The following is a 23,481-nucleotide window of genomic DNA, read 5'->3' on the forward strand; positions in this document are numbered from 1 at the left end:
GTGTTGAATAATATGTGATCACAACACACAGCAAATCAATAATCAATAATGTGTGGTACGGTTATGGTTTATGCTGTGGCCATTTACTGTACCAATGGTGGAAGTGTTTCATCATATTTTGGGGCAATATACTCCTTGGACAAAAACATGCAGCGTTGGTACTATCGTCATCAACCTTGGACTAAGCATTAACTTACTTCTCCAGAAAATGGAGAAGCCATACTAATGACCTAGAAACTAATGACCTAGAAACTACCCTGATTGCCCATATCCGGGCAATCAGGGTAGTCTTTTGCCAGTTTGCCTAGGAAATACATGAAGGTAATAACGTTAATTGTGGGTGTGTTTCATTGAGGTGTTGCTGTGCTACCATGATTTTAGGATTAGGATTAGGACAGGACAATTAGGATTGTCCTGTCGTGAGAAAGAAAAATCACACGTGTGTGAATTGAGGGGCACCCTCTGTGGCTGCCACATGACGTTACTCATTAAAACCAAAAGTTAATCCATAGACTTGGCTGCCACATGACGTCACTGCCTAACGTCACCGCTTAAAAGGAGAATTCCATGCTAGAAGGCTTTTTTATCTTTCTTTGTAGTCGTTAAGTCCCCACCAAAGAGGTCCAGGTGTTTTTTTGTGCTAAAACTCCTTATTGACTATTTCCCCTACCATAAGCCCTCAATGAATTGCATTGAATGGGAATTTAATGGGGCTATGGGGCGCCATAGCCCCATTCAATTCCCATTCAATTCAATGCAATTCATTTAGGGCTTATGGTAGGGGAAATAGCCAATAAGGAGCTTTTGCACAAAATAACACCTGGACCTCTTTGGTGGGGACGTAACAACTACAAAGAAAGGTACGAAAGCCTTTTAGTATGGAATTCTCCTTTAAGGCAAACATTAAAAAAGTCCATAGACTTGGCTGCCACATGACGTATAGAGTTGGGTCCTGATATTGTATTTTATTTTTTTCTGAAATTCAGAAAAGGGGGCTAGCCCCTCAAAAGAAACAAGGAGGGAAAGAGAGAAGGGGGGAGGGGGGGGGCTGGAGGGGAAAGGATCAAAAGCGAGACAAAATCACTCATCAGACTGAGGTGACGAGGAGACTTGAGCATGACACGGCCAGTTTGTTTCCACAGAGATGGGAAATGACATATGCTAAGATCATCTGGACTGTGAGGAAAAGCAGGGATGAAAAGAAGACAGCGTGGAGAGGAAGATGGAAAGTGGGAAAAGCAAGGTCCCTGACTGAGCTGAATTTGTCCTAAATGCTTTCTCAGCCATTGCCCCCCCCCAGCACTGGGACAGAGAGCAGAGAGAGTGAGTGTATGGCTCCGTTACAGCAGTATGGTACATCAGGGACAGAGGTGGTAGCTTGTGAGCGTATTGACAGTAATGGGATACAGTGAGAAAGAGCCTTCATTTTTCGGGGGCGATGGGAAAATAATTGCAGGGGTAGAGAGCTAGCGTGGAAATGTAATGATAATGGTAAGTTGAGATTTGGTTCAATGTCAGTCTTGTGTGAGAGGGTACTGTGTGTACTGTATGCTATTGATTATTTATTTTTTGTTCCTTTTTCGAAATGCTTCTATTGAGACAATGTTAAGAATATTTAGAAATTCTCGTTTTGACCAGTAAAGATTGTCAAGGGTGTTTTCGGTGTGATTTTTTCTTTATTTTGCGACAGGGATTGTGCACAATCTGGAACAACTTTCCATCAAGCGCGCTCCTTCTAGCGCTCAGAGAGCAGCATAGAAGCATACCGCGCTGGACAGGACTGCGGCTGCAAGGGAAGCTTGCTTGCCTCCAGTCAGCTGATCAATCTATGTCCCACTCAATTATAAAAAAACACAGCGATTCTTAATTTCCCTCAATGTACAACATACAAATCTACATTTAGCTGATATACAGAAATAATACAAAAGGCATATTATATTCCTTAATCAAATATTTATTTGAACATTGACGATACAGGGCCAGGCAATGGCATCTTTGTATGTGCGTTCCTCGGCCACACTCGCACGCAGACAGCATTACATTCACAGAAAACCACCCAATGATAGAACCGCATCATTTTGTATTAATTACGATTAGTTATTAAATGTTAACTACTACCGACTAATTTCTTATTGGCGATTAATCGATTAACGATTAATATCCCTTTGTGTTTCACAAAAGTCCCTGCGTGAAACCAGACATTAAATGTTTCAATACAATGACCCAATTGTATTTGCAAATGACAGACTGAAGTGACCAATGTTGACTGTGAATAAGTTGATGTGCATGTGTTGCTTTATATTCTGTACATTTAGGGCTCGTTTGGAACTTTGGATTCAAGCACCGAGACACATGATGTTTCAAATCTGTGAGATATCAGAAGCAACTGAAAAAGATTTGTGCCCTTGATAATGTATTTTATAAATATGGACTCAAATAAATTGCTTTACAAAAACAAGGTACAAACTACCCAGGAACAAGAAAGATATAAAAGAAGGAATGAGCATGTATAAAAAAAAGATAGGCAATAAGAAGATTTAAAAGATGACACTGACTTTGCTAGCATTAGATCCTCAGGCAGGACATTCCAAAGCTTTGGTGCCTGGGCTGTAAAAGCCCTATCCCCCCAGGTAATGAGACAAGTATTAGGAACAGAGGATCTCAGGATATCAGCCTGCACTTAGATTCATACGGGAGGAGCATAACTAAAATGTTACTACGAGCTTGGCCTTGTAAGGCTATAAAAGTCATCAGTCAAATCTTAAATTCAATTCTGAAACTCGCAGGCAACCATGCAGAGAACCACAGAAGAGAAGCAAGCACTGTGTACCAATTGGAGATACAGAGCCCTGAGTACATAGTATTATAGTGCTATAATCATGATTGAATAAAATCACAAATGAACTTTGCAGTGAAGTCTTCAAATGATGGGAAAGTCTTACTTATAAGGTTTACCCACATTTTATTATACTTTATATTACTGCTAGTAGTAAAAAACATATGACTTAAAACCCTCTTGTGGCCGTGCCTAATTAACAGTGGATTGTGCCTTCAGCCAGCACTATTCATGTTTAATTTGTCATTTTAATGCCAATAGAAAAATCCGCGATATACACACTATATCTCATTTTGACGGGGCAAGACTATAGTATTGGGACAATCAGTCGTGATGGTGGCGGTAACGTCACCATTGTGCCGATTCTGACCAAAGAGAGCGAGTGAACATGACCACTTCCGGTTTGGATCAAAATATCCGGTAGTATCTTTGCTACTGTGCAACACCATCAGATGTCCGGAATGCTAAGCTATCATCGTATTTTTCATAACTAAGTCAAATTAAGCTCTAATCAAGCCCAAAACATCGCATTTTACGCAGCGATGCATGCGCGATCACGCGCGTGCGTGATCGACCGTGCACGCGCGGATTTCAGCCGGTTTTAGGAAGATTACATCGGCCGTTAGCCAAAAAATGCTACACATTTGCTACATTAAGCTCCCGATTATAGGGAATTAAACGATTACGTCAATTACGTCAATAGCCATAAGGGATTTATTGATTTCATTACGTCAATTACGTCAATAGCCATAAGGGATTTATTGATTTCATTACGTCAATTACGTCAATAGCCATAAGGGGGTTAATTTGTATTATATCTTGTACGTATATTATGCTGGAGCAGTAGTTTGGCAGGAGTCTGCTGCACCAACATCACACATGAATTGAAAACGATGAGGGACCCAAAGTGTGTCGGCGAGGAGGTTGCCTTCCCGATTACCAGCGAAAAGCTTCTGTCGTTCAGGTAGAGGGTGTGTTTACCTGCTGATGGGAGGTAGCGTCAGTGGTGTGTGCCTCCTCTTGGTTCCTGAGGACTCTCTGTGTGTCCAGGTTGAGTCCTTCCAACTGTCTGATGAGGTGACTCTGCTCTGCTGCATGCTCTGTGCTCTGTCTATATAAGGCTTGTACCTCCAACACCTCACGCCTGCGCATGCGCACACACGCACGCGCACACACACACACACACACACACACACACACACACACACAGAAATGTGTACACACAAATATCAGTTCTACTGTCACATTGTAGGGAATTAGCTGAGTGACTTTAGAATGAATTGACAGGGTCAGGAAGGAGAGCCAAAAATGTTGGGAACCACTGATGTAATTGACTGCTGCTATAGAGCGTCGCAGTCCCGCCCCCCTCGAGAGACCCGGAAAAGAAATCCCCGTTCATTTTCCTTATAGACTTTTCAGAAAGTATTTATTTAAAGACGTTTACGCCGCGGACAAAGCCAACTCTTGTCGTGACAAATCATGACAACAAACACAATTTTTCGGGCTGAACAAATAATTAGAAAGAAGAAGAAAACGGCAGGTTACAACACTTTTTTTGTTGTTTTCTTCTTTGTAATTATTTGTTTGGTCCAAAATATTGCGTTTGTTGTCATGATTTGTCACGACAAGAGTTGGCTTTGTACGACGCTTATAAGGTCTTTAAATAAATACGTTTTGAAATGTCTATGGGAAAAATGCATTGGGAACTATTTCCTGGGCCTGGCGTCGTCATGAAAGGGGGCGGGACTGCGGCGCTCTATTAGACTGCTATTATGTTATCATTTTGAGTCTGATGTTTGTCTGTTTTGAGGTGGCTTTATTAAGCCACTTTTATTTTCTTTAATATCTCATCTGCACATACTGTACGCGTAGCTGGTTTCTGTGTTTTTCATGTTTGTGTTTTGACTACTTTGCCTCTGTGTTTTATCAGTCTCAAGCTAAATAAATAAAATATTCCCATTGTCAGTCAATATTACTTACATTCACCCCAACATAAAAAAAAAAACATTAGCATCAGCGCTTCTTGCTCTGAATCCACCTCTTTGTACCGTGAAATTACCACAAAGTGATCCTTCTCGCTTTACAAGGACATCTTTAATGGGCCGACTGAGAACAGTCTCTTCAGTCCCGATGTGACTGACATGTCAGAGTGCCTCTGGCGTTAAGACAGAAAAGTAGTTAAAAAAGGTTGAGATTACCTCTAAGGCAGTCGTGGTTCTCACAGTTTTTATCATATCGACTAAAGCTTAGCCAAAGCCCACACCGTTTCCCCTCTTCTACCTTCTCTTAAAGCACATCCGCTATGCAGGGCTTAGCAAGTGGCTCTAGGTGTGAGCTGGGTGTGGAGAGTGTGTTTTTGTGCGTGTGTTTTTGTGCGTGTGTGTTTTTTTTGTGTGTGTGTGTGTGTGTGTGTGTGTGTGTGTGTGTGTGTGTGTGTGTGTGTGTGACCTTTCAAGGCTTGTGGTGGAGAAAGGCAAAAACTACCACACAAAACTATATGGTAACACTTGCTATGCATCCCATGTGAAAAATGCATTATAAGCATACTTATAACACATTCTGAGAATTGTATAATGACTCATGTTGCACGCACGCACGCACGCACGCACGCACGCCTATTTGATCCAAAAAACAAACTCAGAACACTGCTTCTACAGGGAAGCGTGACTCACTGCAGTTGGTTGAGGAGGCCCTCCTTCGTTGCCACCTCTGTCCCCTTGGCAGAGAGCTGGGCAGCCATGCTAGCACTCTGGCTCTGAAGGGACAACACCTCCTGCCTGGCATTGGAAAGCTGCCCCTCCAGCTCCTGGTACAACACACAGATAGAAAAAGGACGTTACAGCACTTTACAACAGAAAGATGAAGCCCTGTTTTGACAAAAGAGAACCTTAAGGCTTTCACAATACTATCCACCTGAAAGCGTTGGCAATTCAGACCAGACAGAAATAGGTGATTGTGTGTGTGTGTGTGTGTGTGTGTGTGTGTGTGTGTGTGTGTGTGTGTGTGTGTCAATACAAAATGTACATACATTCCCAGTTCATACAATATGATGCAACAACAGTCCATTGTGCAATATATTAGGAGCAGCTGTATAAAACCATGGTTTTGATTGTGTGAGCATGAGGGAAATAAAAATCTGAATAATGAAGAAGGGGGTCCATTCTATTGCAGATGCTCCGTTCATTGAATTAGTCCAGAGAGCATCTATAAGCTCAGAGCAGTTGTGACCCTCAACTTGTTTGAAAATGGACTCGCCTGATGGCTAACGTTCGTTACTTTAGAATAGATTTAATAAAAATAGAGAGACTGTGTGTGCGTGTGCGTGTGCGTGTGCGTGCGTGCGTGCGTGCGTGCGTGCGTGCGTGCCAAACAAATGTGTTTTGAATGAGAGCCGGTGTGAAGCATCGTCTCCACTTCCAAAGACTCCTCTCTCATAGAGGTAAGCAGCTCCTGGAGCAGGGCAGCTTCCAGCCCAGCTTCCAGTATCCAACACACCACAGTCATCCAGCACAGCATACACTAACCTTTTTATTGTATCTTTTTGGGGCCTTTATTGATATATACAGTAGTCCGACAGGAAATGGGGGGAGAGAGAGATGGGGAATGACACGAAGCAAAGGTCGTCGGGATCGGGAATCCAAGCTGTGACACGCTGTCAAGCGGCATTAGCTGCGATACACTAACTCTTAATGAGCAATTATGGGCGACATATGAACAAAATCACACTCGTGGGCACACACACTGTATTTATATCAGCCAGATAACTTCTTACGTCTCCATTTAGTGCCAAGTCCATAGACTTGGCTGGTAAAAAAAACAAAAACATAACTGACCTAAACAAACGGGGGGACAGGTTATTTTTAATTAGGCTCTAAATAAACATTAAAGGTCCATAGACTTGGCTGCCACGTGACGTACTGTCACTGAGGACTTGTTCTAAGTGTGTATGAAATTACGACAATGTGCCTGAACAATTTAGTTGAATAGAGCTGGGTGCAATAATGTTGCGTTCGGCCTGGGCCGTGGCTCTGCGGTCCAGGCACCTTGGCTGGTGATCCAGTTTGGCAGTGTGCCGCGGGTTTGACTCCCGATCACGAAGGCCTTTACTGAATGTCACCCCCCCCCCCATCTCTCTCCCCATTTCCTGTCAGCCTACTGTCTATCCCTCCATAAACAATATAAAGGCGAAAGCCACAAAAAGACGTAAAAAATAATAACTAGAACTGCACACTGTCGAGTGCCTACTTGCTTGTTGCACACAAGTAGGCCATAAATGGCCTACTAGTGCGCAAGCAGAGCGCACAAGTACTGTCGACCGCTACAAACTGTCAAATCTCAGCTTCTCTTTGAAAGAACGATTGAAATATTGAATTATTAGGTTTAGCTATTTGCTACGTACCTACTTTTTAAGTTGATTAGCGGTATACTGTGGTTACTTTTGATACGTATGCACCGTCCCAGCATATGACGTCAGGGTATAACTGGTATAGCTAGCTCTCAATGATGACTAGCTCTCAATGATGACGTAATAAAGATGTGGATTAAAGGACCCAATGCCTTCGATGGTGACGTATATCTCGATCAATGTCGGGTGGATTACAGGAAATGCCTCTATGTATATGTATATGTAATTTGTAAGTTGATTAGTGGTATACTGTGGTTACTTTTGATGCGTATGCACCGTCCCAGCAGGGTATAACTGGCGTCATATGCTAGCTCTCAATGATGACTAGCTCTCAATGATGACGTAATAAAGATGTGGATTAAAGGTCCCAATGCCAGAGTGCAATTGGTTTTCGATGGTGACGTAATGACGATATATTTTAGTGTCGGGAGGATTAGAGGTAATGCATGTATACATGTATGTAGTCTGGCACCACTGACGTATCAGGCACAAGTAATCATTACGTAATTTGCTGGGACGGTGCATACGCATCGTCGGGCGAAACTAGTTCTGGCTGAACCGTGCAGTCGGTTTTCGGTCAACTCGGCAACTAGGTACAGGGCCATGCCAAACGGTGATGAAACCTTTGAACAGGCATAACTCGTGCCTCGTTTGGTCAAAAGTCATGGCACTTGTTTCCACATGTTCTTTGACTCATGGGGAACACATCTGTCACTTTGACCAGTAACCTCCGCCCTCAGATATTCCACCATTTTCACCGTTTGAAAAATACTTATACATGATTTTCTGCCTGGGTCTTTGAGCGGTTTGCGTGAAACACACAATCTACACACAATCTATGGACCATTATCTGAAATCCCAGTTGAGGATAAGTTTGTTGAGGATTACTGTTGTTAAGCTACCGCCTTTGGAACACAAAGTCATGGGTTCAAATCCGAGTACAGACAACTCAGCATGAGTTGTCATAGCCCTGTAGTAGTGGTTTCTGTTTAGGACTATGAAATGGGTCTGAATGGTTGAAAAGTTTTTAATACAAATAGATCCAATGGCATTTAAATGTAAGGTTGTAAGTTAACTTGCTTATCGGTGTTGCGAGGATGAGGGGGTACTCCAAGGGGTACCTGGGCCAAAAAAGTTTGAGAACCCCTGTTCTAGGGCATCCATTAACACTGACCAACTCCAAGAAATGTTCAGTAAACTTAATACAACGCCTGTAACATATATATTTTTTAGAATATGCATGGGAGCCATTTTAATGTTACATTCCCTGACAAATCTTTGGCATGTCAAACAAATTGGCATCGCTGTATTATTGCTGCGCCACGTTTCTCGTCTTTCCTCCGTCTCCGACCTCCACACCATCGCTGTGCTGAAACCAGATGAGGAGCAGGTGGAACGTCTAAGGACAGTGATTGATGTGCATAGAGAAGTTGCCTGGGCCTGTTCCGACCTGGCATAATTACATCACGGGCACTTACTTATTCAAGCTGCTCTGTCCGAGTCTGTTTGACAGACTCAGCATTGTGAAAGGGAATGGCACATTTTGAGTGCTACACTGAAAAATCCTGTCTGTTAATTCAAATCTGAGTGCACAAATGGAACCAATGGACATGTTAGGGTTGTAAGTCTGTGTGTGTGTGTGTGTGTGTGTGTGTGTGTGTGTGTGTGTGTGTGTGTGTGTGTGTGTGTGTGTGTGTGTGTGTGTGTGTGTGGTACTGCTCTCCTCTGAATATTGATTGCATCTAACACATTTGGCATGGTGGGCAACCTTTGGTTTTCCTGCTCATTTAAGCAGCAGCCATGATGGATTACGCAATTAAGTAAAGTTAAGTGCCCTGTTTGAGTCTAAAGATGACATGGCTCAATGTTCATTCTGTACATCATAGCGTACTAGCTCAGGTGAAACATTTTCTATAGTCTCTAGTTTCAATGCCAGTTCATGTAGAAGTGGATGTCATTACGTTGGGCATATGTGGTGGCTAACTAGTAGCTCTGATGTCATCTACACATTCCAGCATTTGCTACTACTGGAGAGGGTGTCGCGACCCACACATCGATAACCCATGATTTATAATTCACACAACGGTGTCACATACCAAATACTGCCAAACAATGATTGGCTATTTTTGGTAAGTGACATGGTGCACAACTAATCATAAATCACCATTGTTGCCAGGGCAGATGGTGTCAGCTCAGGTCATTATTTCCCCAGCCCAAACAACCTGGGCCCGACATATAAAGAATGCAATGATGAACAGAAGCCATGCATAATATGTATAAAATGTGTGCTTTGCTGCAGGTATCACTTTATATTCACAAGCTGAGGAGAGGGAGGATTGAAAGCTTCAAGGTGGAAGCATGCACGTGTACGTGTCTCTCTTTTCTGCATCTATATACCATGACTCTGTTCCGGGCGTTGTCCCTCTGTCTCTGTCCCTCCTCCAGGTCAACACAAAGGGCCACGCAGCGGGACGCTAATCCCTCCTTCTCCTCCTCCATGGCCCTCACCGCCCGCTGATCCTCCTCCTCTCTCCTCCTGATCTCCTCCCTCACGTCCTGGGTAGACACGGGTGCACAGAATGGAGGGGGGGGGGGGGGGGGGGGGGGTCACAGGGAGCCACATAAACAAATGGAGGGATGGAATGAGATTAAGAGAGAAAAGAAAGACTACAGGAAAGAGAAAAAAGACATACAGGCTTTGAATGAAAACAAGAGAGAAATGCTCAACAGAAAAGAAAGAAAAGCCACATGTGGATTTGGGGTTGAGGAGGTTGTGTGGCGTATGAATATGTAAATGCTTTCCACCCCATATAAGTCTCTGATTGGCCAAGGTCACCTGCACATGCTGCCACACGTATGGGGTGCAAGCCGGGCTACACGCAGGTACACCAAGGTGTCCACAGGCTTTATACTTTAATGACAAGACTCCTAATGAGAGTGCCGCTGACTCCAAGGCCACTCCACCCGGATCTTCTTTGATGCCGTCCCCCTGCTATTCTCTTCTTTGGTGAGAAGAGCATGGCGAGGCATGCACAAGGAGGACCCCTTCCCTTTATCAATTAATCATGGCCGCGTCCCTTCCAGGGGTGTAATTAGGGCAAAGACAAATAGCCAAATTCGTCGTCATCACCATTTTGGCTTGTACCCCTGCCGAAGCCCGTCATTAAGAATTTATCTGCCAGTCGTCGCTGTGCTTCTTTCTTCTGTCTCTCGCACATATACAGTATGTCTCCGTCTTTGTCTCTCACCCTCACTATATTTTAGTGTAGCTTCTCAGTATTCAAGTGCACAGGACATGCTATCTAATTATTGGACAGTATTAGGATGTTGATATTCATTTTGTATTCATCCTTAGGGCCCCACATCACACCTTAGAAAGCATGAGTGTCTATTTCAAACAGTGTATTTTGACTGGAAGTCATATTTTCATAATTTCACCCCCCTCCCTATCTAACTATTGGACAGTATTAGGATGTTGATATTGATTTTGCATTCATCCTTAGGGCCCCAAATCACACCTTAGAAAGCATGAGTGTCTATTTCAAACACAAAGTGATTTTTGAATGGGGAGAGTCATATTTTGACAGCAGAAACTGCCCGTCCTAATTTGCACCCCCTCCCTATCTAACTATTGGACAGTATTAGGATGTGGATATTCATTTTGCATTCAGCCTTAGGGCCCCAAATCACACCTCAGAAAGCATGAGTTTCTATTTCAAACAGTGTATTTTGACTGGAGTGTTTTTTTTTATATTTTGACAGCAGAAACTATGCCTGTCATAATTTGCACCCCCTCAGAACAAGAGCAGGTAAGACAGAAAGAGAAAATATATATATAAAATAATTCAATGCATAGCAATTATAAGCTTGTCATGATCACTTCAACTTCAATGTTTATCGTCATATCAAAGGTTTGCAGGTTAAAAAGAGAGCAACCAAGCAACCCACAAATTGAAGTTCAATATATATTCATTAGAATACAGAAAGAAATTAAAATAACAAAACAATATCAAATATACCTACAGCGTGTACTGTGCTTATAAGCAGCAGATATCAGATATGTCATATTTACATGTACGTACAACTGCTGTACATAACATAGTAGTGCCAGTGTAACGGCAATGTGTCGCCATGAATGACATGGCATTGAAAACATCCTCTCTATAAAGCACAAAAACGGAATTTCACCCACTTCTTTACACCTGGAAACACATGATGTGATAATAAAGTTTGATACTAATTCTAAAGTGACTGCCTGCCCAGGGTCGAAGGCCAAAGGGCCACTGGTCCCGTTTGGTGTCACAAGAAAACATATTCAACCAACCTTCAGTTCTCGACTCTGGCAGGCCAGCTTCTCAAGCAGCCCTGACCGCTCCCTCTTCATCTCAGCTTTCTCCTCGTCCACCAACATCTTCCTCCGAACCAGGTTGTTGATCTCCTGCTGCTGTCCTGTCACGTTCTGTATATGAGAGAGAGAGAGAGAGAGAGTATTAAACCCCATTTAGACTAGCCTGGCGCGGCCAGACTCATAGCGAGGGTTCACTGATGTTTACTCCCTGGCCGTGCCAGGCTACATTTAGACCTGAGGGCTAAAACCTAAGGCAGTTTTATGAAAGACACCCTAAAACTTAGGCCTTTCTGAGAAACTTCACAGAACTGAATCCGGAAAAGTACCGAAAGACTACAAAACTACAAGGAGACGTGCACGCATTCAGAGTTAAAGTAACGCCGCCGTGGCAGCCGGCCGGTCTTACGGGGAAAGTAACATGGCAGCCGGTCTAAGTTTATATTAATGCCACTTTCCTTTTTTTTCAATCTTCCTTTTTAGTTTTTTTATCCCACCCCAGGCAACAATGTTTTATTTCAATTGTATCAGATTCATAATGGTTTGTTTTACATTGCTGTTTGTTTTATGGCAGTACTGTTATGGGGCCGTGTCATGTTCAAATTAACATATACTGTAAATGATGTCTTTTACAATATTACACTGTGAAACAACTCAGCCAAATCAGAGCAAGCAGCGGAACACACAAAATGTGCATGAATGAGTTAAGACGGCATATACTAAATAGGCATTTTAAAACTCAAGGTCCCATCATGCTCAATATGAAGCTTCCCATGGTTGAACAAACTAGAGCATAGGGGGTGGGGGGGACACGATTCTATTATTTTTAATGAGCATCCAATTTTGATCCTTTTGGTCTACACTCTTCTCGGATAATTATTATTTTGCGTTTTTATGTGGCAGGCGACTTGCTTGCCTTGTTGAGTAAGAGAGGCTGGCCTTTTAACACTGTATCAGCTGGTCTCCGGCACTGATGGGGTAATCCACAGCCTTCTGTGGGTCCACCCTTCTCTTAGCTAACACAGTACTATGGGATGCAATTAATTGCCATGTAGAGAGGAGGGTGGTTGAAGGTGGTGGTGGTGGGGATAGGGAGTATCACTCAGATCTATCCAGATAGTGGATTTAAGCGCTCCTCGCCTCTCCTGATTCGAATGACGGCACGAAAGGGGGCTTTAATAGAGATTTATACTGCCGAGTGGAAAATAAATTCAAACGTTGATAATGAGGTGGGCGAGAACAATCTGAACCCCAGTAGTGCTCAATTGGAAGGACGTCGGTGAGAGAGAGAGAGAAGGGAGAGAGAGGGAGGGAGAGAGAGAGAGAGGGGGGGGGGGGGGTGGGGGGGGGATAGGGTTCTGCCAAGTTAAGAGGTCTAGGACAGAGATTAGCATTTCAAAATTCCCAGTGCGGTTCAAAAATGAAAGCTAATTATGTTACAAAAATGGGAAGTGGGAGTGGAAGGGAGGGAGACAAAAAAGCATAGAGAAGAAAGGGAAGGCAGATATATCTTTTTTGTCAAAGTTGGAGGAGAGTGGGAGATGTTAAGCGGTGAGCGTGTGAGATCCTGCACGGGCTCAGTGGACCATCACATCCTCCAACAGTCAAGTGCAGGGAATTGCTCACCAATTAATCACCATTTGGGTGCGTTTGGCCCTGAGATGGTGGACGGGATGATGAATGTCAGTGGGCCAGATGACGCTGCACAGAGTCCTGGACTATTAATGAGCTCCTCAAAACAAATGAAAACACCCGCAACTGCAAAATAACTTTTTCTTGTTATTCTGCTGCTCAGAGCGCCAAGATAGACAATCACAAAGTGCAAGGACAGACAGTGCAGTGGTCAAAATGCCCGTAGTGGCAGGCGCTATCCATTGCGCCTTGCGCTGCAGGCACAGAATTATTCATGGTGTTTTGGGCATTACATTAATAAAACCAATCAGTATCTGGTGCCATCATCTTAAGAACTAGGTTTCGCCTGGCGTGAGGCGCATTCCTTAGTGGCAAAGATCAGAAGACTAGTCCCAGGACGGTATTCTACAGTAGCCTCCTGCATGAACCATGAAGTTACAACATTTTATTTTCTACAGTAGCCTCCTGCAAAGTTACAGCATTCATAATGTGATATAATGATGTCAGAACACAAAGGTGAAACAAAAGCTCTCTGCTCACCAAAATATCAACATTGAAACAAAAACAATCCAAACTGTTTAGTGTTTAACTACAGACTCTCTTACTTGATGGACGCTAGTACACACATGGGCCCTTATTTTTCAATGCGGTGTACACCCAACACCTGGTGTACACCAGGTGTACACCTCATTTTGGGTGTACACCAGGTGTACACCTCATTTTGGGTGTACACCAGGTGTACACCTCATTTTGGGTGTACACCGCTTTGATAAATAAGGGCCTATAAATAAGGGCCATGGGTTGCATATAATTTATATACTGTTGTACATAGAGAAATGATTCATGGATTTAAAAAAATATTATGCTTTTAAGTACTGTAGTAGAGTTGTATTATTATGAGTATCTGTGTCCTTATGTTGTTTTTTTAACCACTGCACAAACAAAGTTCCGAAAGGAAAATAAAGTTGTTGAAATAAGTTGAAATCCAAACACACTGCATGGTCGTTACTGCCGTCAAGAAACACTGTAGCCAAAACGTAAAAAAAAAAAAACTGTAGCCTAATTGTCTCATCTTGTCCAACAGACATCTGAGATGTCTTGACATATCATATCAGTTGAATATTCACATGCTCATTTCATTTTAGGTTATTATTTTTTAAACTGTTACTGCACATTAAAGCCTGAGACAGTGGGAACACACCCACCTAGAAAGTTGCATCATGGCAAGGTAACCACACAACCCAAACGTCTAGCAAAGTCTCCCATTGCTACTTTCTCCTGGTGACCACAATAAGTCCCCAGGACATTTTATGCTATCCTTTTAGCGTAAATGAATGTACCTTGTGCTGTTCACATTTTCACAAAACATAAAGTATTATCAATCATTCAATTTGGGAAGCATGAGGTCAGTCCGCTGCCCTTCCAGGATGGCAGAGGAAGTGTAGCGCCCAGGATTACATTAGAATCTAATGATTAGATAATTGACACTGTGTGAAAAATGGGTTGCAAAATCGTGGGATAAAAATTATAAGAAAAAAAAACAATCATTCAATCAAACACTCACTCACTCTATGCCACAGTGCAAGGTAGTGAAAGTGATCCTGTCAGTGAACATCTCATTCTTAAGCCAGATTTAAACTTCACTGTACACCGGTGTCGCACACGGAAAATAGCTGATCTACAAGCTCGGGTCACTGTTTTGACGTGTTGTGAGCTTATAGTTCTGTTATTTTGGGCATGTGACAGAGAGCACAATTGCTAATTGGGTATTGTACTTCTTAGATGACTGAGGAAGGTGGCGTCCACCTGCCAGCCAGCGGATGATAGCGTTAGCACCAGTCTCATAGGGAAACAAATAGGGAACACTAGCGTTAACAGGATGAAAGCAACACTAATGAAGAAAGCTGACTGAAACTTCAGTGAATGATTTGGAGTCAATTAACAGCATCGATGTCATTATCGTTTCGCTTTCAACTAAATCAAAAGATCACTAGCACTCACTTCAAGTCCTTATATTTTATTCTCTTGCACGGGCAGCAACAAAGGAACGTGTTTCCACTTTCCAGAACTTGAAGTGAATGCTGGTGATCTTTTGATCTAGTTCAATTCTCTTTGAACCGTGCACCCAGTAAAAGACTGTTGTTTGTGACGATTGCTCGCATTTCGAAACATATTATCCTGCTTCATTAAATAAAGTTCATTAGAGAATAGTTTTAATTTACTTTTTTAAGCTAGTCTTGTATCGGAATACGTGAGCTATTCAGAATGCTATATATTATACCATGCTGTTGTTCGTATTTGGTTGTTATGATTATGTTATGTCAGCGTGAAAAATCAGTAAGTCAAATGTATTGATGTATGTATATATTTGCCCAAATGTACCTGGGCAACTGAAGTGTGTCTTTAGCAATGTAAAGTACCTGCTCCAACTCCTGGATGGTGAAGTCTTTGCTCTGAAGGATCTCCAACACTTTCCTGTCCTTAGTCTCAGCTTTCCGCTTCTCACTGCACACACACACACACACACACACACACACACACACACACACACACACACACACACACACACACACACACACACACACACACACACACACACACACACACACACACACACACACACACACACACACACACACAGTATATGTAAAGTCCCTCCAACGTCTGGTGTATGACGTCATGTGGCAGCAAAGTCTATGGACTTTTAAGGTTTGTCTTATTCATGCGCTCCCAAAAATCTACAGGCCATCCCAAAAATCAGCATGCCCCCCATGACGTCATGTGGCAGCCAAGTCTATGGACTTTATGTTTTCTTTAAGCATGCTCCCCAGTGGCGCCCCTAATTTTTTTGGCTCACAGAGAGGATGACCAACTACTGGCAAGCCCCAAAAGCAGGCTATGTTGGCCAATGTGTATTACTAAAGAAATTGTTCATACAACGGTTATAAATTATAATGTTGAATTGTTGGAGGTACATTGCAGATTTGCAGCACAGTTTGTTTCAGGGTCACTTGTCTGGAAAAAGTAATAGCAAATTAATGTTGAAATTGTTTATTATAATATATATGTATATCTACTATAAATGCAAGGCTCACTAAGCATTTTAAACAAACTTTAAATAACTTTGACACAGCTCAATCAACTGATACAGATGTTACAAAAAACAAGCATTGATAATGCAGCATGGAACAAAGCACAATGTTAGCTCTTTTTTAAAGATCCTTCACTTTCTTCAAACCCACCCACCAACACAGTCGACGAAAACCTGCAGAAAGTTTCCCATGCCACTGTATTTGGTGTGGCTTAGCCACTTTGCAAGGGAAAGGTCATATTCAATCTCACAATTTATCCCGTTAAAGACAGGCGTTTGGAGGGAGCGTTTGGAGTGTCCAGAACGCGAGAGCCAGGGGGAGAGAGAGTGTTTTCATTAAAACGGGTTTCCGTGGCTGGAGCGCTAGACCAGGGATAAGGAGGCTTAAATCAGCATCTGCGCCAGATTTCCACAGTAACCCGCCCCTCCCCACTGGTCAAGGGGGTGTCTCAAACACACCCTTGGATGACTTTCGCACACATATTTCTCTTTTGCTTACGAGATAAAGCCATTTTCAGCTTGTTGAGCTTCTGAGTTAGCAATTTGTGAAAGAAAAAAAGAAAAGAAAGAAAGAAGAAGAATGTGCTCACCGTTCAACTACTAGACTGACAGCTTGAGTCAAGTCCGGATTGGCCACTTGAAGGCGTTTCCATAGGGACCACACAAAATCCTTGTCAGCCTGAGAAAAGACAAGAATTCAAACTCTGATTCACTTCTCAGTGTTTTCAGTTGCTACATTGAACTAGAATTGAGAAGAAAAAATATATATAGAATGTTAATAGATCAGAAATGTTTAGATAACATTTATAAATACACACACACACACACACACACACACACACACACACACACACACACACACACACACACACACACACACACACACACACACACACACACACACACACACACACACACACACACACACACACACACACACACACACACACACACACACTTTTGTGTACTATCTAAGGAATAACATTACCATCCCCACCAACATGACACCAGTGGCATGTCTCAGCTGTTCTTAATAAAATACAAAATAATTCAATAGTACACTCAGTGATTAGCATATGGGGGGGGAAGATGAGGGGGGTGGAGAAGCCAAACCAATCAATAATTTAAGCATCTTGTACAAAATATGTTTTGATCTGTCCTGCCCCTCTAATCATGGGGCTGCCTGAACACAGGGAGTCTGTGCAGTGCTGAGATGTGACCTTCGACTCAAGGGGAGAGCGCACATTGACACTTGTCATTATGAAGTATTTATGACCGGAGAGACATGGAGGATCTAAATCAAAACACAGCAGTCAATGTCTGGCACTTCCTTTATTAATAAAACTTTCTTCCAATGATTTTCTTTCCTCTTCTGCTCGGCTATATGGGCTTACAGTAACTAGAAACTCAAAAGTGATGACAGGGAGAGAGTCCTTTTAAAGCAGCGTGGGAGAGCTAGAGAGAGTTAGCCGAGGCTGAGCCAGTCCTGACACATTTCCAATTCAAATTGTCTCGCTGGCTTTTCAAACATTTTTTTAAGCTACATTACATTTAATGAGAGACATCTGAAAACTAAATTTTCTGACATTAAAGATGGGGAATTATACCAAATCGACTTAATATAACATTATCTGATAAATTATGTTCACATCATCACAAGATAAAAGTCGTCCCTCCCACTGGACTCCACCGGTCCTCCAATTAGTGCATGAATTTTAAAATATCACCATTCAAAAATGTCTAATCAATTATTTACTAAATGGCAGACCTTGATAAGGCCATGGACCGAACATACAAAGTAGAGGGACTAACTGAATCTCTGTGTGAGTGAGTGTATGTACTATATATACAGTAGAGTGGGAGCAGGCGGATGGGGGGGGGTTGAGATCCCACCAAGTCCACCCTGCAATGCAGCTACGGATAATATGAAGCATCATCGCTGACTTCAAATAGGTGGTTTTGCTCTATGCTTGGCCTTTGGCTGCTGTTCAGACAACCGCCAAAGACAGGACCCCTCATCGCTCTAAAAAAAATCAAGGGATCCTCTTAGCACATGTATGTGTGTACTTAGAGATGTATCGAATGTTCGTATTTGATGATAGCTGAATTATTAATCACATTTCCAGACCTTGAAACACCATGGGCTAAACATACTAAAAGCAGGGGGCCGCCCGCCTTGAATCCAACGACGTATTAATAAAATTAGCATGGTCAAGTAGGAGCGATTGCTGGCCAACTGATGAGTGTCTTTGTAGTTAATGGCAGTCCTGTAGATCGTAGTGCCAGGGACTTTTAAGACATCAATGGCATCCAAATGCCACTGTTTAAATGCTACACTGCACAGCTACGGGTCCCTATTAGACAGACAGAATCACTGATGCTCCACTCTGCCCCAGACCACCAAGGACGGTTCCTGTGCCAGCTCAGAGGAGGAGACATTTGAGAGACAATTTGGTCTGCATTTACAGAAATACACAGCGCTGTCGTGTGATGTTAAACCTGGAACTTCTGGAAGAGAAAGTACACTACTTGAAGGCCTACTGATGATTATAAAAGCTCTATGCCCATGCCTAAAAGACAAAGTCATAATCATTGTTGAGGGGTGCTAGCCCCTCCTATACACAGGTTTAATGTTTGTCGTTAGTTCAAAGTTTGTTTAGTAAACGCATTGACAATGAAGGGAAAATGTACGTCATAATGTGTAATTTACGTCATATTGTCTCTTTATTGTTAATGGCGTTTAATGTTTGTGTTGGGACCGTTTGATTTACAGTACATCACCTAATCAACGTGAGTTAGACTTTAATATATTAGCGCCCCTCACTTCACACAGGTGTGATTTTTCCTTTTAAATGTACCTGTAATCATTAGATGGTCACCCTAGAAAAGGATGGAAGTCTGACATTAAGTTAAAAGAATCACACCTGTGTGAAGTGAGCGGTGCCTTTCATCACAATGATGACGTCTGATGATTGTCAACAACATGATGTCCAAACAAATGAGCACATTCCATGCTCAAACGGACAGACAGACAGACATACACACAAAGCTGTGCATTGGAGCTGCTGCACCGCTCAAAAAGAAAGAAAAATAATAGGCCTATTGCTGCTGTATATATTTCAACTTTTTATGTTTTGGGGATTTTATTGTAGATTAATAATAATAATAATAATAATAATAAAACTTTATTTGTATAGCACCTTTCATGACATGAAATGCAGCTCAAAGTGCTTTACACAAAAAAGAAAAGAAAGGCAGGGCATAAACAATACAGTGAGGACATGAATAACATTTTTTTTAAAAGACAAATAAATCAATTAAAAGCAAGGGTGTAGAAGTGGGTCTTGAGCTGAGCTTTAAAAATGTTTACAGAGGCTGCCTGTCGAAGGTACAGTGGGAGTTTGTTCCACGCCGTCGGCCCGTAGAAGCAAAAAGCTGCTTCCCCGTATTTTTTAGTTGCCATTTTTTTAGGCAAAGCGAGCAGGCCAGCAGTGGAAGGCCTTAGGGGGCGGTTTGGGACATATTTCGGCAGGCAGTCATGTAGGTAGGAAGGTGCGAGACCATTGAGAGCTTTATAAACAAGTAAAAGAATTTTAAAATCAATCCTAAAAACAACCGGAAGCCAGTGCAATGAGGCCAAGACTGGAGTATTAATATAATGCCCCAGAGTGTTGTGCAAAAGTAGCAAAAATAGCTCACAAACACCTTGCATCAGGGCATGTTGTGTGAGATCTGCTATTTTCAAGGTTTGAAATTGAAAGTGGTTAAGTATGTCTGTGTGTGTGTGTGTGTGTGTGTGTGTGTGTGTGTGTGTGTGTGTGTGTGTGTGTGTGTGTGTGTGTGTGTGTGTGTGTGTGTGTGTGTGTCAAATAACAAAAATTGGATCCATTGGAAGACAGGTTCTTATTTTTTCCATTTCCTGAAAAATAACGGTTTTGGGCATATAAGGTTTTTGCCCAAAAGCTAAAGTAACTTAAGGACATATTACGTTTAGATAAATGTATAATTGAATAACTTTAGCACTAATAGTATGATTATGTTTAGGCATGGCATGGGTTTGGTGCGGTTACTGGTAAAGTAGTCTTTATCCAGAGTGACTTTACACTACAGTAAGCAAGGTAAAAACATACATCAAATGCATAGAAACAATGTAGTAATCTAGGATCATAAGTAAACTAAGAACCTACATCAGTCTAAATAATATCCCCCTCCCCCCAAAAAAAATCTGTACATTGAATTTGCAACTATAGAAACTATAGGATGCCTAGGTCAACACATGAACCTGGCTTCTGTCTAAAATCACATGATATCTAAATTACATTTTAACTTTTGCTTAAGATTGCATGGTCATCAAGGAGGAGTGGAGTGTGAAGAGGTGAGTCTTCAGATTACGGAGGAAAATCGGGAGTGAGTCTGCAGCTCTAACTGCAACTGATAATACAGTGTGATGTGTGATCTTTACCAGAGTGCATAAACAAGGACTTGTTTACTGTATGTGTGTATGATAAGGTTCCAAGGCTCCATCTTGCGCCACCCTTATCTCTTGTCCCTAAATGTATTTGCCATTTTTTACTATTTTGAAAAACATTTTAAAATAGTTCAACTAGCCGATCTACATCGAGATATTGTGAGCTTGTAGATCGGCATCGGTTACTTGAACTATTTTAAAATGTTTTTTTTAAATAGTAAAAAATGGCAAATTAGTTTAGGGATAAGGGTTAGTGGCACAATATATAGCCTACAGTCTGTCTCCATGAGTGGAGATATCAGAAAGTGACAGGTAGGTGTGTTCATGCTATAAGGCACCACCTGGTGGTGAGCATGCAAGGACAGCATGTCTCAATCACTATAGCACAAGATGAGATGTGACAACTCACTCATTCAGACTCGATCTTCTCTCTCTCTCTCTCTCTACACATATCCATCCCCACAAAACACGTACACCATTACATACCTGACATTCTACTAAATCCTCCGATAATCTCTTCACTTGCTGCTCCAGTAGCAAGACACGAGAGTCGTTATGAGAAGACATGGTAATTGTAGACATTGTACAGCTGCCTGTGAAGACAGTATGCAGAACTCAGGCGTGTACGTACAGTTACGTGGATCTTCTTGGACAGAACGAACGAACTATCACAAGATAAAAACAGCTCGCTTTATGGACGTATTATCAACAGCTGTCATCGCTCGCAAATTTTACAATGAGTAATATAGTTGATAGCAAATGTATACCCGGTAGGCTACACACTAGTACACAGTAAAAACTAAAGCGTCAAACGTATTTGTCAAGCACTGATTTCGTCGTCCCGAATGCTGATTATAACTGACGAGCATCCTTCTCTAGTAACAGCCATAACATAACAGCATGATAAAGTTTCTTCTTACCTTACCGCTACACGGCTGTTTTGTTTAGTTCTAGTGTTGACTGTGTTGACAACCTTCCGTGTGAAACTAGTCCGACCACACGCTCGACAGCGTCATGTCACATACCATATTACCAATACATCCGAAATAATACCCGTGTTCTCTCGCGCACTTAACAGTGTTTATTGTTGCTTTTCTGTGGTAGAAAATCAGTCTTTCGTAAGCAACAGTATCGTTGTCAACAACTACCGAGAGACGCTTTCAAACAAGCCCGCTGTTTTCCGTTTCTGTTTTCCTCATACGTCATTTTCTTTACGTCAGTTTGCAGCAGTTGCCGATAAAGTGCGGCCGCATTGCCTTATTTGCATAAAATGACATAATACAAAATAAATACACAGTCACATTCATATATCTATGGTCACGTTATTAGGGATACCACTTAACCTAATCACGTGACGTATAACAATGCTTTGACTTTTGTGTTGACTGATGTGTTGAATTCTACTATCATTCTATCAACCATCCTAGACCTATTCATCCTAATATGCCTGTAATAAACCAGAAATGCACCATAGTGGAGAGACCGGACTTGAATTAAGCTCGTACAAATAGCATTTATCATAAACTCAAAGCCATGATACTTTTTTTTTTTTTACTTTGTTTTTATTTCAATTTTGTATCCACCAAATAATGAATGAACAGAAATCAAATCAAATCAAATATAAATAAAAACAAAAACAAAAAACATAACAAAAACAAAGACAACAAAAGAAACCCAAAGATAAACAGAAAAACAGCTTGACATAAACTACAACAATTTTTCAAATTAAGTGCAAGGCAAGAAAGGAAAGAGCAGGACACATGACTCACAATATACAGCAGATATGACATTATTTGTCACAGTCCCGGCCTGCATCCAGCCCTCGCTCGCACCCCGTGGAGACAGAGGCTCCGGAGACCCCCAGCCCGCCACCAGGTGACTGGCCGGAGGCCCCCGAACCCCCCGCCCCCCAGCTCAAAGCCATGATACTTTGCCTGCTTATATACTTTTAGCTTTATAGGCTACCTTTTTAGAATTTGAGCCAACTCTGGTGGTTGTAATTTGTAGCCTATAGCCTAGGCTAATTTAGAATGTAGGCATTTTAATAGCAGACGCTCTTAATCCACAACGATTTACAGTAAGCAAGAACAAAACAATACATCTTTTTTATTTGTTTTGATTCTTCTTTTTATTCTTATTCTTATTAAGTCTCAAGAACCTTATTTTCAGGAATATGGTCAACACTGAAAAACCTGAATTGTATAAGTCAAATGAAATATCACAATGCTGAGTGTCAACACAAAACATATGACACCACCAGATTAAAAAGAAAGAAAAAAAATGTTTTTTATTGCTTTATTGATATCTTGCCCCAACCTGAGTAAAAGTTCCCCTGTGCCCAGAAGTTATGTTTTACAGGGCTGTAAATCCCCATTACTGTATCACAGTGGGATGAACGACAGTAAGAAGATGTGAAATTGATCTTTATACCTCATTTTACTGCCTACTTTATTTATATATGCAGTTTTTCACATAATAGACACACTGATACACCACTGTTGTTGATATGTCCTTCATAATTTTATGTGATTTTGATGAGCTCTTGCAAAGTCAAAGACAAATCATTTTCACGCAGGATTAGGACAATAAAATTAGAATCGTGGGGGCTGAAGAATCGGGTGCATGCGAGAAAGACCTCATTATAGCAAAATGTAACAAAGCAGTGTATGTGCTTGACATCTGCGCTGCTGGTTGAGACAAGACA

General features: G+C 41.8%; 1 protein-coding gene across 2 annotated transcripts in view; it reads right to left on the reverse strand.

Moving 5' to 3' along the window:
* The window catches only part of cntln (centlein, centrosomal protein), a 174,971-nt gene extending 153,005 nt beyond the window's left edge, over positions 1-21,966 (reverse strand). The window contains exons 1-8 of one of the 2 annotated variants that reach the window (XM_079499232.1): positions 21,703-21,966; positions 21,264-21,366; positions 16,900-16,988; positions 15,639-15,723; positions 11,566-11,700; positions 9,639-9,797; positions 5,509-5,642; positions 3,818-3,980 (exon numbers count right to left, since the gene is read on the reverse strand). In XM_079499232.1, the coding sequence (XP_079355358.1) occupies positions 3,818-3,980; positions 5,509-5,642; positions 9,639-9,797; positions 11,566-11,700; positions 15,639-15,723; positions 16,900-16,988; positions 21,264-21,359 (861 nt within the window). In that variant the 5' untranslated portion in view covers positions 21,360-21,366; positions 21,703-21,966. Of the gene's footprint in view, positions 1-3,817; positions 3,981-5,508; positions 5,643-9,638; positions 9,798-11,565; positions 11,701-15,638; positions 15,724-16,899; positions 16,989-21,263; positions 21,371-21,697 lie in introns of both variants that reach the window. The other variant, XM_079499231.1, reaches the window with a different exon arrangement.
* Positions 21,967-23,481: the final 1,515 nt, after the last annotated feature.

Source organism: Electrona antarctica (assembly GCF_951216825.1).
Source record: "Electrona antarctica genome assembly, chromosome: 4".
Taxonomy (NCBI): Eukaryota; Metazoa; Chordata; class Actinopteri; order Myctophiformes; family Myctophidae; genus Electrona; species Electrona antarctica.